The sequence below is a fragment of the Danio rerio genome, chromosome 4, assembly GCF_049306965.1.
Source record: "Danio rerio strain Tuebingen ecotype United States chromosome 4, GRCz12tu, whole genome shotgun sequence".
NCBI lineage: Eukaryota > Metazoa > Chordata > Actinopteri > Cypriniformes > Danionidae > Danio > Danio rerio.
This window is the reverse complement of record NC_133179.1, coordinates 62392501-62407950: the sequence shown is the minus strand read 5'-3', so window position 1 is coordinate 62407950 and position 15450 is coordinate 62392501. Positions and strand designations below refer to the sequence as shown.

The 15450-nt window shown below is 33.0% G+C and overlaps 2 protein-coding genes across 2 annotated transcripts in view; one reads left to right on the top strand and one right to left on the bottom strand.

Moving 5' to 3' along the window:
• LOC141381809 (uncharacterized) overlaps positions 1–15450 on the bottom strand; it is a 705874-nt gene that overhangs the window by 671415 nt on the left and 19009 nt on the right. The gene's annotated exons all lie outside the window — the stretch shown is intronic.
• The window catches only part of LOC137488696 (uncharacterized), an 11801-nt gene continuing 9573 nt past the window's right edge, over positions 13223–15450 (top strand). The window contains exons 1-2 of the mRNA XM_068215704.2: positions 13223–13278; positions 13624–13773. Of these exons, the coding sequence (XP_068071805.1) occupies positions 13689–13773 (85 nt within the window). The 5' untranslated portion in view covers positions 13223–13278; positions 13624–13688. The remainder of the gene's footprint in view (positions 13279–13623; positions 13774–15450) is intronic.

Sequence of the window (15450 nt, the reverse complement as noted above, 5' to 3'; positions counted from 1 at the left end):
TATCTGACACTGTTAATCGACTTTTGTCAGATGTTGCCTCTCACGGTGAAAAGATCGGTAAGGCTGAATCATCAATACACCACATGCAACAGGAAAATACTTCTCTAAAGCTAAGAGTTGATGACCTGGAAAGATACAGTCGAAGATGGTGTTTGAAATTACTTGGGGTGAAAGAACGCGAAGAGGAAAACATTAGAACGACAGCTATTGGTCATCTGGCAAGGGTGGTCCCGCGGATCAAGGACAAATTGGAGGATGCTGTGGATGTGGTTCATCGTGTAGGCAAACAACGATCGGATGGTTCATCGCGTCATATCATTATACGGTTCGCGACAAGGAGACACCGCGACATAATTTGGATGGAAGCCAAAAGCTCCATATACCTCAGAGAGAATGGCCTACACATCAAAGAATTCCTCTCCAAATCGGACATTGAAAGTCGGAATAAACTCTGGCCTCTCGTCCAGGCGGCTCGAAAAGAAGGGAAGAAAGCCGGCTTTAGCGGTCCCTTTGCTGTCATTAACAACAAGAGAATCACTGCTAATCCAGCCGAATAAACTACAGCCTATTTGAAATGACACTCCGTTCTAATTGCACTGCAGGTTCGAATGTTTAAGCATATAATTGCCAGGTTTAAAATGTTGCCATTATTACAAGGGCTAATCGACCCATTTGACGTTCAGTTAATTCTTGTATTAGGTACTTATAGTAGCAGTTCTTAGCTAAGTTATTAACGTATTTTGAGTTTTCATTTTCTTAGCTTTTCTATAGCTATCTAGCTTAATATTATCGTTATTTTATTTGTGTTGTTTATTCAGTTATTGCATAACTTATGGACAAATTTAATTCTTTAAAAGTTATCTCATTAAATGTGCGGGGCTTAAGAGACATTACCAAACGAAAAGGTATATTTCTGTTTTGTAGACGTTATAATGCTGATTTTATTTTTTTACAAGAGACACATTCTTCAGATGATGACACAAAATTTTGGAAAGCCCAATGGGGTGATAGAATATTCTTCAGTCATGGATCAAATAAATCTGCTGGGGTTCTTATATTAATTCATAAGTTTAAAGGAGAAATTATTAATTCCAAATCTTCTACTAATGGTAGATGGATTATACTGACTGTTAAATCAGAAAATACCATATTCATCATCTGCAATATTTATGGATTTAATTGTCATACCGCGAATAGTTCTTTTTTTATTAATATTTCTGGTATATTAGAAAATATGCTTAGGACAACTCCAAATGCCAAGTTAATAATTGCTGGTGATTTTAATGAAGTTCCTGATAATGTTATGGATAGATTTCCACAGAAAACACAACATTGCTTTCAAAGTGGTAATATTATCGATGCACTATGTAAAAAACTTTGTTTAGTAGACTCATGGCGTTACTTTAATAGCAATGTACATGAGTATACATGGAGTAATGCTTCCAAAACCTTAAAATCAAGAATTGATTTATTTCTCATTTCTTCTGATTTATTACAATATATTCAGGACATCTCTCATCACTATGTACCTTTTACAGATCACCTTATGATTAACATGTCTCTACAGACAGCTCGTAACTTAAATAGCCTTCGTGGGTACTGGAAACTTAACAACACACTTTTAGAAGATAATATTTTTATAAGAAATATTGAGGCTCTTGCCACTGATATATTTAATTCAGGGATGGGAAGCTTTGTCTCTAAATGGGAACTATTTAAATTTAAATCCAGACATTTAGCTATCAAAAGAAGTAAGGAAATAAAAGAGGCCAAAGACCATATGGAATCAGAATTGTTGGACAAAATTGATAATCTTTGGAAAGCACAAGCTCTTTCCCCGACTCAGGAGAGTGAACTATTTTCTTTACAAACAAAACTTGATGATCTATATACTAATAAGGTGAATGGGGCTTTTGTACGTTCAAGAGCTAAATGGATAGAAAAAGGAGAGAGAAATACAGCTTATTTCTTTGCCCTTGAAAAAAGAAATTTTAAAAGAAAATCTTTATCTGCATTGCGCATTAATAATATATTATGTGAGGACCCTAAAATAATTTCAGACTATGTTAGCACTTTTTATGAAAAACTGTACCAATCAGATCTAAATTTGGATGTAGGTAACTCGTTTACTAGCAATATAGAAAATTATATTCCTGTAATAAATGATGACTTTAAAAATATATGCGATTCTGATCTTAAGAGAACAGAATTGCAATTAGCTCTCCGACATTTAAAAAAAGGCAAGAGTCCAGGGCCTGATGGACTTTCATGTGAATTTTACCAACAATTCTGGTATATTTTAGAAGAGCCAATTTTATTAATGTTTAATGAATGTATTAAAAAAAAGGAATTAACCACAACTATGAAACAAGGCTTAATCTCCCTAATCCCTAAACCAGATAAGGATTCTTTAGAGATTGATAATTGGAGACCCATTACCCTGTTGAATATAGACTACAAATTAATTGCATTGGTATATGCCAAAAGATTAAAATCAGGGCTAAACCAAATTATACATGAATCTCAAACGGGCTTTATGAAAAACAGACATATCAGTAACAATATTCGTTTTATTTTTGATCTCCTTGACTATTCGGACCAAATTGATTCAGGGGCTCTAATATTGTTTTTAGACTTCTGTAAAGCCTTCGATACAATTGAACATAGCTTTCTTCTTCATTCACTGAAAGTATTTGGATTTGGTAACAATTTCATTGATATTATAGAAATGTTTTATAAAAATATTAATAGTTCTATCATTTTAAATAAAGGAACCTCTAAAAGATTTGAAATTTGTCGTGGTGTACGCCAAGGCTGTCCAATCTCACCTTTTTTGTTCCTATTAGTTGCTGAGCTACTTTCTATTCAAATTCGAAATAATCAAAATATTAAGGGGTTAAAGATATTTGATAGAGAAATCAAACTTTCACAATTGGCAGATGATACAGCGTTGTTTCTGAAAGATAAATACCAAATTAAAACAGCCCTAGAATGTATTTCCAAATTCACAAAATCGTCTGGTCTAAAATTAAATCTTCACAAATGCGAAATCTTATTCATACATAATTCTATGGACTTATTTATTGAAAATATTCCTGTTAAAGACTCTGTGAAATACCTTGGAATCTTTATTTCTAAAAATAATACTGCTTGTGAACAACTTAATTTTGTGTCAAAAATTCAGAAAACTAAATTTATTTTAAATAATTGGCTGCAAAGAGATCTTACAATTTTTGGAAGAGTTTTACTATCCAAAGCTGAAGGCCTATCTAGACTTGTTTATCCTGCTCTTTCTATGCATGTTAGTGATGACATTTCCAAAAATATTAACAAATCCTTCTTAGATTTTATATGGAAAAATAAACCACATAAATTAAAAAAGGACGTTATATCAGGTAAAAGAGTAGAAGGTGGATTAGAGATGATAGATTTTTTTGATATTAACAATACATTTAAACTTAATTGGTTAAGAAATTGTCTAAAATATGAAAACTCGATGTGGTTCTTTATACCTCAATATATCTTTCAGAAGCTTGGAGGGCTGTCTTTTCTCCTGAGATGCAATTATCTTCCTGGAAAATTGCCACTGAAATTGTCCAAATTTCACCAGCAGGTATTATTGGCTTGGAAAATTTGTTTTCAGCATAACTTTTCTCCTCATAAAGTTCTCTTATGGAATAATTATCTCATTACCTCTAGAAACAAATCTTTATTTTTACATAAATGGTATCAAAGAAACATATATTTTGTTACAGATTTGTTCTATGATAATGGAAACATACTATCTTATGAAGATTTTATGAGGATACATAACTTTCCAATTCCTTTTAAAGAATTTCACCAAGTGGTTAAGGCTATTCCAGCTGGCTTAATACAACTAATTAATAATCACCTTTCTTATGGAGGCGTTAAAAAGATACTCCCAGAATTAAAAATTGACGGTGTTGACATACTTTCTCCATCATATAATAATAAAAAAATTAGACAAGTCTTTCAATCTAAACACAAAATATCCCCTAGAGGGAAATATTATTGGAATGAAAAAATTATTAATATTAATTGGAAAGCTACCTGGTCAATACCCTTTAAATTTTGCCTTTTAAATAAGGTTAAAGAAGTGCACTTTAAAATACTTCACAAAATGTATCCTTGCAAAGCAACTTTATCTAAATTCATGGATATTGAGAGTACTTGCACATTTTGTAATATACACGAGGAAGACTTATCTCATCTTTTCTATAACTGTGATGCCTCTCGTAAATTTTGGAATGATGTTAGTGACGTGTTATTTGGGCAAAGAAATGTTAATTACAGGCTATCTTTAAAGGATGTGATTTGCACTTTTTCACACACAAAAAGAACATTCGAGTATGTTGTTAACTTCTACATTTTACAAGGTAAATATTTTATACATAAACAGAAATTTGCGAAATGTGTACCAAAATGTAATATTTTTTTATTAGAAATGGAAAATCTGAAAAAGTCTCTAATGCAAATTAAAAACAAAAAGAATGATTTAATGTTAGTTTTCATGAAGGAATTTTTTTCTAGTTCTGATCCCCCGCTGTAGTCGATGAGTGTATCCTAAGTTATTATTTTAGTTTATATGTATAGAAGTATTTTGTAATATTTTTTTTTTTTTTTTTATCTTATTTATTATTTTTTTATTTATTTTTTTTTCTTTTGCAATTTTTTATATATTTTTTTTTCTTCTGTTATATATTACTTCATTACTTTTGATTATTGTAATTATAGTAATGTTTATGGATATAATATATATCTCAGTTGTTGTATTTTTACTTTATGTAATGTTTCAAAACTATAATAAAAAAAAAAAAAAAAAAAAAAAAAAAAAAAAAAAAAAAAAAGATGACACTTTGCCGCTGAGCCCAGAACCCATTGCTCCACAGAAAAAAATCCTTGTTGTTCATCGTGGACAAATATTTTCAGAGCTCATTGCCCATTTCTGTGATGAAACCCTTATTCATACACAGAGTGAAGTAGAAGTGAAGCTGCTGCTCCCAAATGGACAGTTTGAGATGGGTCATGATGTTGGTGGAGTGTTTAGGGATTGCCTATCAGAGTTCTGGCAGGAATTTTATGATCAGTGCACATTGGGGAACAATTTTAAAGTTCCCTTTCTTCGACATGACTTTGGCAAAGAAAAGTGGGAAAGTGTGGCCCGAATAATTTTGTTCGGCTGGAAGAAAGAGAAATATCTCCCAATAAAACTTGCACCTGTCATCCTCCAGCAAGCAATACAGGGATCTGTGAAAAGTGATCTGATTGAGAACTTTTTGAAGTATGTCTCAGAAAACGAGTGTGCTTTGTTAGAAAGCTGCAGAAAAGACTTCTGTAGTGCAGACCAGGAGGAATTGCTTGAGACCTTAGACAACTACAGTTGTCGAAGAATTCCAACAAATGAAAACTTCAAGCAAATTTTGGAAGAACTGGCTCACAAAACTCTCATTCAAGAGCCTGCTTATGTTCTTGAACAGTAGGCATGCATACTTGGACCTCTGAGGAAGGACCTTGAGGAAATTGAAGATGTGTACTGTGCATTACAACCAACAGTGAGGAAAATTGTGCAATCTCTCAAATTTCCTGAAACAATGAATGTACAGCAAAAGGACATTTCAAAGCACTTGACAACTTACTTGAGGGAGTGTGATGCAAAACGGCAGTCTCTGTTTCTTCGATTCTGTACTGGATCAGATTTGTTTATAGGCAAAGCTATAACAGTTGATTTCACAGACCTTAAAGGGTTTGAGAGAAGACCAGTGGTGCACACATGTGGCTGTTTTCTGAGGCTTTCAGTGCACTATGACAACTACCCTGATTTCAGATCTGAAATGAACAAAGTCCTTGAAAGCAACATCTGGGTCATGGACATAGTTTAGTGGATTTAGTCGGAACTGAGTTGTGGCCAGCTCCTATGCAAGCTATTGTTTTCTGTCATTCTTATTACACTTCATACAGTTAATTCACACTGTATACAGAAAGTAAATCATTCCCTTTAATTTTGCACTTACATATTGCTGGTTACATTGAATGCAGACCAACCTTTATTATTTTTGATGATTGAGTTTTTTTTTTTTTTTTGATGATTGAGATTTGATTAAAAAAAAATAGGTGCAACCAAATGTTTGAGTTAAATCATTAAATTGTTAATTTCAACTGTTCAGTCAAATAGGCTTGGAACTGTCCAAATGTTTTAATGGTTCCTTTTTCATACATGTACACGCTCTACCATTATTTGACAAGTTCATAAAGTAAAACAATCACTTTAATTGTTCATTGAATGTTGCCCCTAAATAGTGAAAGTTTTCTTCATAGTTACAAACAACTGTTTACATTTAATTGTACAAGTTGCATCTACCCTGACATAAATGTCTGAATGATTATGTGTTTCTAAAGAGATAGTTCACTAAAAAAATGAAAATGTTCTCACTTTTTACTCACCCCTCAAGTGTTTACAAGCCTCTATGGATTTATTTCTTTGGTTGAACACAAAAGAAGATAGTTTGAAGAAAGCTGCAAACCTGTATCCATTGACTTCCATAAAAGAAAATACAAATACTATGAAAGTCAGTGGTTACAGGTTTTCAGCTTTCTTCAACAGAAGAAAGAAACAAGCAAGGAGTGAGGAAATTGACAAGTTCATTTTTGGGTGAACTATCCTTTTAAGTTTGTGTTTCTATACAGTTGGGTGTTGCATTATTGCAACAATACATAACAATTTTATAACATTGTTTTATTGAAATAGTTTTAATGTGGTTTGTTTTATTTTTTCTTGTACCACATTGTAATGTTAAGTACTCATACATTAAACAACACAACCTCCATATATTGTGCCATGTTTTTTTGAGAATTCAAGATGGAGTGAGTAGGCTACTACACTGAAAAAAAAAATGATTTATTGGATTTACAAAAAGTGGTTGCAAACAAATTGTTTAGGCTGAATTTAAACAAACAAATTAAGTAGAACATAACTAAATTTACTTTTTTGTTTATATTCAGCCCATATAAATTTTTGCATTTCAGCATTGCATTTTTTATTGGCCAATAAATAAATTGCTCATCAAAGTCTGCTTTAATTAAAAAAAAACTTTGAACTTTTAAAATCAATTTCACTTAAAGCTCTGTAGTGGTGCACAAAACCTGACAGCCAGTGTACCATGTTAAAATGATTACAGGTTCGTTAAGCATGTATAGGAAAAACATTGGGAATACTGTTCGAGCATTTGTTTGAAACAAAAATGTACTACTACAAAGTTGAATATTTAATAATAAAAATACTATTACAAATTCAGTTCTTTATTTCAGGTATAACACAAAATACAGACAGTTTACCATTTAAACCCTTTAGTTTATGTTTTAAATATACATCCCCTTTATATTCCTAAGGTGAAACAAATGAAAATTCTATACATTTTGAAAAATTTCAGTACTATTGCTTTACAGTTTAAACAAAATTATTTTACTTTTGAGTAACAAAATACTTCTAAAACTCACTTCCTCTGTTTCTATTGCATTCAGGTTAGGTCTAAAAGTATTAATAGAGCACCACAAAAGTGTTTGAAATCATGCAAAAATGTGCATTACTGTAGTTGGGAAAGATGTCATTTAAAAAAGTAGTCATAAAAAAGTTTTTTTTTGTGTGTGAAGTGCATCTTGATGCACTTTTATTATCTCATCTACCTAAGTTTGCTGGCCTTCTTTTGCACATGAGGATGGGATGGTCTGGAACAAATTATTCATTCCTTCTGAAAACACAAAGCAACATCACTGTGATTGTGTGTCATCATAAAGAATTATATTAGAGGTTATTTACTGTACTTTGAGCACTGTGTCTGACAGACAAGGGATCCTGAAGCGTGTATGAAAATGATGGGATGTAAACAGTTGTTCCATTATAGTATGTAGAGTAAAGGTACATTAATCCCATAACCCTAGAAGATAGGGCTGTTACTAATCAAATACAATCAGCATCAATAAAATACATCCTTCGATTGCCACAGTGGCACAGAAGATACATCAGATGTGTCATTCATTCATTAGTAACGAAGAATTCATGTTTTAAAATTATTCTTTGTTTGCTGTGAGCATTTTGCATGCTGTTTATGTGCCCCAGTACATAAAAAAGCAATGTTATTTGACATGTCTGTTAAATGCAGCTAAGTTGTAACACAACTGTGATGCAGAAAAAAATACAATTCCACTTGTATCAATAATGGCATTGTGTTAATGTTTTGTTTATAGAATTTTTTTCATATAAAAATATGACATGTCAGTGGCAATCCCAATTTAAATATTATGCCCTTAAATTATACACTATGGCATTTAGACAACTGGCTTGTTACCAGTTTCATAATTAAAGATGTAATGACTTTTTGAGTCTGGGGCATAATGGTAACAAAATTCATTAACATATTCATGTTTAAAGCCAAATAATAATAAAGTGAAATATAAATCCTGCTCACCTGTTATCTTGATAGACAGACACAGCACAGTGAAAGTAAAGTGGGAATTGCAGAGATTTTAACCTCAGAGAGTTCTTTTGAGACTTGCATGAAAAAAGCACAATAGAAGTGTTTCAAATAATGCTCACAGATAATATTGTGTGTGTGTGTGTGTGTGTATGTGTGTATGTGTGTGTGTGTACAATACCTTTACCTTCTAGTGAAAGTTGTAGATAAGATCTCAATGGTGCATCTAGTCATCCAAGTCCAGTCCTTCAAGGATTAGTTCACGAAGCTTAAGGTAAAGGTCTGTAATTTCATAAACATCATCTGACAATGCAAGGTTATGTTCATCCATCAGTTCTACGCACAGTTGAAAGACATCCTCATCACAAGGGTAGTCTTTAACTAAACACTCCTCTTTGCAAATACTCAGCTTTGTTTGTTCAATTGGATGCAAGAAATTCTGCACTCCATATAAGCTGGGAACAGCAAACATTATTGAAGGTCGACCACTGGGAGCACGTGGATTGTGAGTTGGCCGTATCCTGTGGCAATTCCAGGCACTGACTATTTCATCAAGCTCTTCCTTTATAAAATAAAAGCAACAAAATTAAATTAATAAACACACTGTAAACTGCATATTGTAGGCTATGTAAATATTAAGTTAATCTTTAACGGCAATATTGTTTTTATGATTAAATAAACTATAGTAAACCAAATGTTACCTGTATAGAATGCTGGAAACAAAACTGGATGAGAGATTTATCAATGAAACTATCAACAAAGTGCCCATCTTCTTTTAGCTGTTCAAAATGATCCATCCAAAATTGTATGCACTGACTTCTCAAAGTGGACCACCATCGTTCAATTCTCTGGTTCCCCGTGCTTGGACCAAGCGTGACAGATTCGGCACTAGCAGTGCCTCTGAAGAATGTCTGCATATCTGCTAAATGCGTATTTTCAGTTCCATGGTCAATGCGAATTCTATGTGGAAATCCGTTATTCTCAGCAACAGCTTGTATGAAATAACCCGCAATTACTCGTGGGTCATTGTTCGTTTTGTATGCTTCAAGCCAGATCATTTTTCTGGAAAACCCATCAATGCATCCGTTTATGCATATTCCGTAAGGTTTCAACTTGTCGTACCCGTCAATATGCCAAACATAGTTTGGTCCGCGGCTGTTATACATGCGTCGCCGCAGACGACCGCGAGCGCGCAGGTCAACTCCCTGTCCATCTAACAGCCGCATCAACTGACGGACAGTTTCTCTGTCTGTAATAATGCCAGAAAGCCAACATTTCTGGTGCATCCAACGATATCCATGTTGTCGTCCCGATGTCTGTAGCTGTTGGTGTATAAAACGTGCCACGTCGGCCTCGTCTGTTTTATTGCGTCTCCGCCACAACTGATTCATACATAACGTTCTCTCAAGAGTCCGCAAACTAAACTTTATGTTGTGTGATTCCTCCAATAAAATTAAGATTTCTCTATTAGTAAAACCGCACCAAAAATAATCCTCTATAATCTTTTCCATTTAGGCTATAGCCTTCATAAGAAGGTCCAGCGATGTAACCTACTTCCATGCCATACAGATAAGACTCAGATAAGCCTTTTTTCTCTGAATTGCGAGATATAAACTCAGAATTCTGACATAATAACTCAGAATTGCGACTTAATAACTCAGAATTACGATTTTATAACTCAGAATTCTGACTTAATAACTCGGAATTGCGACTTAATTACTCAGAATTGCGACTTAATAACTCAGAATTACGACTTTATAACTCGGAATTCTGACTTTATAACTCGGAATTACGACTTTGTAACTCCGAATTCTGACTTAATAACTCGGAATTGCGACTTTATAACTCGGAATTCTGACTTTATAACTCGGAATTGCGACTTTATAACTCAGAATTCTGACTTTATAACTCGGAATTCTGACTTATTAACTCAGAATTCTGATTTTTAAATTTTCTTTATATTATCATTAATTTTTTTTTTTATTATTAATTCTTTTTCTTTTTTTTATTCAGTGGCGGGAACGGGCTTCCATATAGTCATGAGTCATGACTTATTATATATAGTTTTTCTCTGCGTTTGGACACTTTTAACAAATTAACAAAGCAATTACCATAGCAATAAAAATGTCCTGTTTAAAATAAATAAAACTATGAACAGAAACAAAATAACTTCTCTTCAACAGTTTCTTTATATGAAAGTAATTAACAAAAAGAAATCCGGTAAGTCCGAGCAAGAAACAACAGCCACAAATGAGCTGATTAAAACTAGTACTCCATTTCTTATATATAGTGATGTATACTTATGTGTTGTAGACATGCAAGCCATCATGAACTGGATTAAAAAAAGTTTCTCAAAATTGTCTTAAAATGTTTAGATTAAAAAATTAGATCAACTTTAAATACTAAAGTGTGTGTTTGTGAGAGAGATCTAATCTATTTTAATTTTTATTAATATTTTTTATGTTATCAATCTTTTTATTTTTATTAATCTATTTTTATTTTATTTATTTCTGAGTTTTTTCTGTATTATATTTTATATCCATATTTGTTTGCACTAGGCTTGATCCGTAAATTGTGTATTTTATAAACTGATCGTTTATAAGGACTAAGCTATTAATAACTGTAATTCCTCGAATGGAAAAGTCTTGATTAAAGAAAAAGAGAACTTAATTCGACATACACATATAGTGCGCTTATTTCTGCGCGCATCGCGCACTTTACCGAATTACCTTTTTTATTTTTTATGCACTATAAATGCATCTGGCAGCACCGAAAAGAGCAAATGCCAAGTTATTAGCGCAGCGCACAGACAGCTAGCTCCTCTAGTCTGAACCAGGGGTTTTCAAACTATTCATTGCACACTGATCCCATTGCATTTTATTTAGGATAAACCACTTATTTAAAATTAATTAATTAAAAGGTGGATACTCTCCAATACACCACTGAATTATAGTGTCATAATATTTAATAATTATAATTAAGATAGACACCTGACCTCCATTTAATAAACAATTTATTTGCCATACTCTGTTAATTTGAAGTTTAAGGTTTAAATCATTTATGTTAAACTTAAATTATTTAAAAACTTAAAAAGACTTAAATTTAGTCATTTAAGACATTTTAGGTCATAAGTTTACATACATTGACCGTTGCATTTAGTAGGCCTATTCTGGTCTAAATAAGCTTTTTGCATCTAGGGTGTTTACACACACAAATTATGCAGTTTATACGTACATTTAATGTTACTTTGAAGTTACTTTTGATGCAATAAATAATCCTAAATAGTTGAAAGTGTTAACATATTCTTGAAATGTAGTTATTTTACAACTATGAAATTTATTACTAAACAAAGTGAATCATTATATGAATTTGCCAAGAAATAATCCACTTTACCACTGTAAAGCAATGCCCCACACTCACTAGAACGGTAGAACCTGGACTGTATGATATGTTCTGTATGTAAAATAGAGAAAATAAGCAAGATGCGCAGTCTCATGCAGCCTTAGTGAAATATAGCGCGTCACAGCAATGAACTAAAAATAAAACCACCCTTGAAATGCTGGCGATCTTAATTTTTTCAGCCTACACTGACTGAGAATAATGTTGCACTATTTTATTAACAAATAATTAGAATGTTTTTTTTTTCCTTCAACACATTCATCATTACTTTTGCCTGTGCAAGTTTTTTGCGCGTGCTTGAGCGCGAAGGCATCTATTTTCAGGTGCAAGATGCCACTTTATGTGGTACCAGCACACTCTGCCACACCTGTGGCTATGTCCCTGCTACAATAATAATAACAACAACAACGACAAAATAATAACAAAAAATAATAATAATAAGACAGGCCTACTTTGACGTTGCAATAAAAAGTATTAATTATCAAATAAATATTTACAATAGGCTAAAGGCATATATTAAATTAAAATAGGAGAAAATCCAATAGAAACAAATGGTACCATTTATTATAGCCCCATGCAGGGTCCAATGTGTTCTTACAACCATTGAATAACTAAGTAAATAATAATAATAACAATACTAATAATAATAGGCCTAATAATAATATTAATAATAATAATAATAATAAATTATTATTTTATACAGAGTAGGCTATTATTTAGGCCTACAATAGCTCTGAAACAATCATGTAAACCAGGTGCTGCACGGAAATGGCTATCTTTGCTCTGCATCAGGTGCACAGCAGCAAGAAGCTTGGCAGTGAACTATATTATAAGTCATGACTATAGGCCCACATGGAATCTGTGCGCGCAGAATTCTGCAGATTTTCCACAGAATTCCGCAGATTTTTAATTCTGTTTATTTACTTAATGTGTAAATCTAAATTTATTCAGTTTTAAAATTAATTACAGTAATATTATTGACTAATATGAAAATGTTAAATGTTAAATTTAAGTACAATGCGGTTTGTAAAGTAATATTTTCTGTCTTTTAGTAGATATATTATTTAAGAGACTTGCTTTGTTTATCAAATAAAGTTAATCTATTTGGATTTGCATTGTAAACATTAAATAAAAGTAAAAAAGGTATTATTTTTATTTCCCATATTAAGGTTCTAGTTGGATACTCCCAAAATCATTCTGCAGAAATCCGCAGATTTCTACCCACATTTTCAGCAGAAATAACAAAAAACATCTGCAGATTCCGTCTGGCCCTAGTCTTGACTGCAACAGTAAGTGGAAAAAAAGTTAAACAAAAAAGACTTTTATTTTGGCATGGCGTGTGACGTCATCAGGCGGCGCCGCTTCAGTGCTGTAATTCAACTGGAGGAAGGTTTGTTTTAAAACGTTTACAGATGTAAACCGATTTAAAGTTAAAGTTTTAGTTTTTATATGATGTTAAATTATGTTACTGCTGTTGGAAATAAGATTTTAACCCTTTATACAACGTAGTACTAATTTATTCTCAGTAACCGAGGGCTATTTTTTGAATAAAGTAACAGTAAAGTGTGTAGAAAGTGTTTTAAAGAAACGTTTTACCTGATTTATTTTTGTTAATTACTCTTATATAAAGAAACTGTTTAAGTAGTTAAGTGTTAAAGAGAAGTTATTTTGTTTCTTTTCATAGTTTTATTTATTTTAAACAGGACATTTTTATTGTTTTGTTCATTTTAAACAGGATAAAGTGTCCAAACACAGAGAAAAACTCCTCCAGAATCGACTGATCTCCACACTGTTATAAAGATGGCGTTTATTAAAGAGGAGAGTGAAGATGTGAAGATTGAAGAAACATTCACAGTCAAACAGGAAGATCCACAGGAACAAACAGGTTGATTTTTATTCTCAGCCCCCTTTTACACTTGTGCATTTTAGTTTTAAAACGATGTCCACACTAGCATTTCACCAAGCGTTTCTGAACAGCTCTCTGTCCACACCAAAACGCTGAAAACGCACATCACCTGACCACACACACACTCTCGGGCAAGCGCTGCAGCCTATCTACCCAGATGAGAGCTCTGCTCGTTGTACTGCTCATCAAGCATCTCCCGCTGGATCTAATCTCCCTATATTTATTAAACGGGATATTTCATTCATCTTGTTGTCTTTATCTAACGACATATTCCCCGACTTTGGTCATTGGAATCTATTAGTTCTAAGGTAACATGTTTTGGCTAAGCGCAAAGATAAGTTAATGATTAATGTAACCACGTAGCCTACATTCTGTATATTGACTGATCGCTTGCCTTTATTTCCTATAATGTATAAACTTATTGTATGTTATACTTTTATAATGGCCATTATCGATGATTAAAACTGATATTCAGCAAAAGAGAGGGCATGTTTTGTATTTTCACTGAAATTGAAAGGAGGCAGTTGTTATCGGCTCCGTTTTGTTATTAAAATCCACACAGTGAAGATGAGGTTCATAAATGCAGCACAACGTCTCAGCATTTCTGCTGTCTGTTAAGTTGCTAATATCAAAATAAAAATAGGGAGTTCCTTATATCATGTTTACATTTTATTGTTGAGAAAGTGAAACAACGTAGCCAGGGTGATGTGAATGAAGTTATAAAGTACACTGTTCCCTGTGAAGATTTACCCGTGTCCTCGGTATAGTCTGTTTTCCATATCAAACTGAGAAGAAGAGACTGCAGCCTTGATCAAACTTGCAAAGTCTGAACTTACTAGAAGAGGATGCAGGACTGAACTGTGTGTAACGTTAGGCTACTTAATATTGAGGAAAAGCCCCAATCAGAGAGGCGAATGTCTGCAGCCCCGCCTCCGTTTTCAGATGTCTCTGTTTTCCCCATCCACACTGAGACGGAGCAGCAGTGTTTTAGAATGAAAACGGCCTCTTCAGCGTTTCCAAAACGCTCGTTTTCGGCAGTCGAAAACTCCGGCGTAGTGTGGACAGATGGCATAACCGTAGCAAAACTTATGCATTTTAAAACGAAAACGGATTAGTTTAAATGGGGCCTCAAAGACCAACTCAGTCATTTGATCCTCATTCAGATATATTTTATTAATAAGAATACTAAATTCAATCCATCTTGCAGCCCTGAGTGTGCTGCCTAATTCTCCTAAACACACATAAGCACTCATTGAAAGACAGGAATATGTTTGCATATGTCACGTTGATCACAATTCCCCTTTTTTCATCAACTTCTTCATGGGTTTAAACTTGTTTCTAGTAGTTGTTACTAGTTCTCACAGATAGTATCTGAATTAGAATTACATCATTATTATAATAACTATTTACCAGGGCTATTGTGTTTAAACAGGGTTTCCTTGGAGTCTTAAAATGTCTTAAATTCCAAAATCAAAATTTTAGGCCTTAAAAAGTCTTAAATTTACTGAAATGTTGTGCTGTAGGTCTTAAATCTTTTATAAACAAGTCTTTATTTTTCCTTTGGTCTTTAATTAAGGTTCATGTTTTTCTACCCAATCTGGCCAAACCCCATACAATCACCATCAATCCATCTCAATAAAAATGTTATCTTATTAT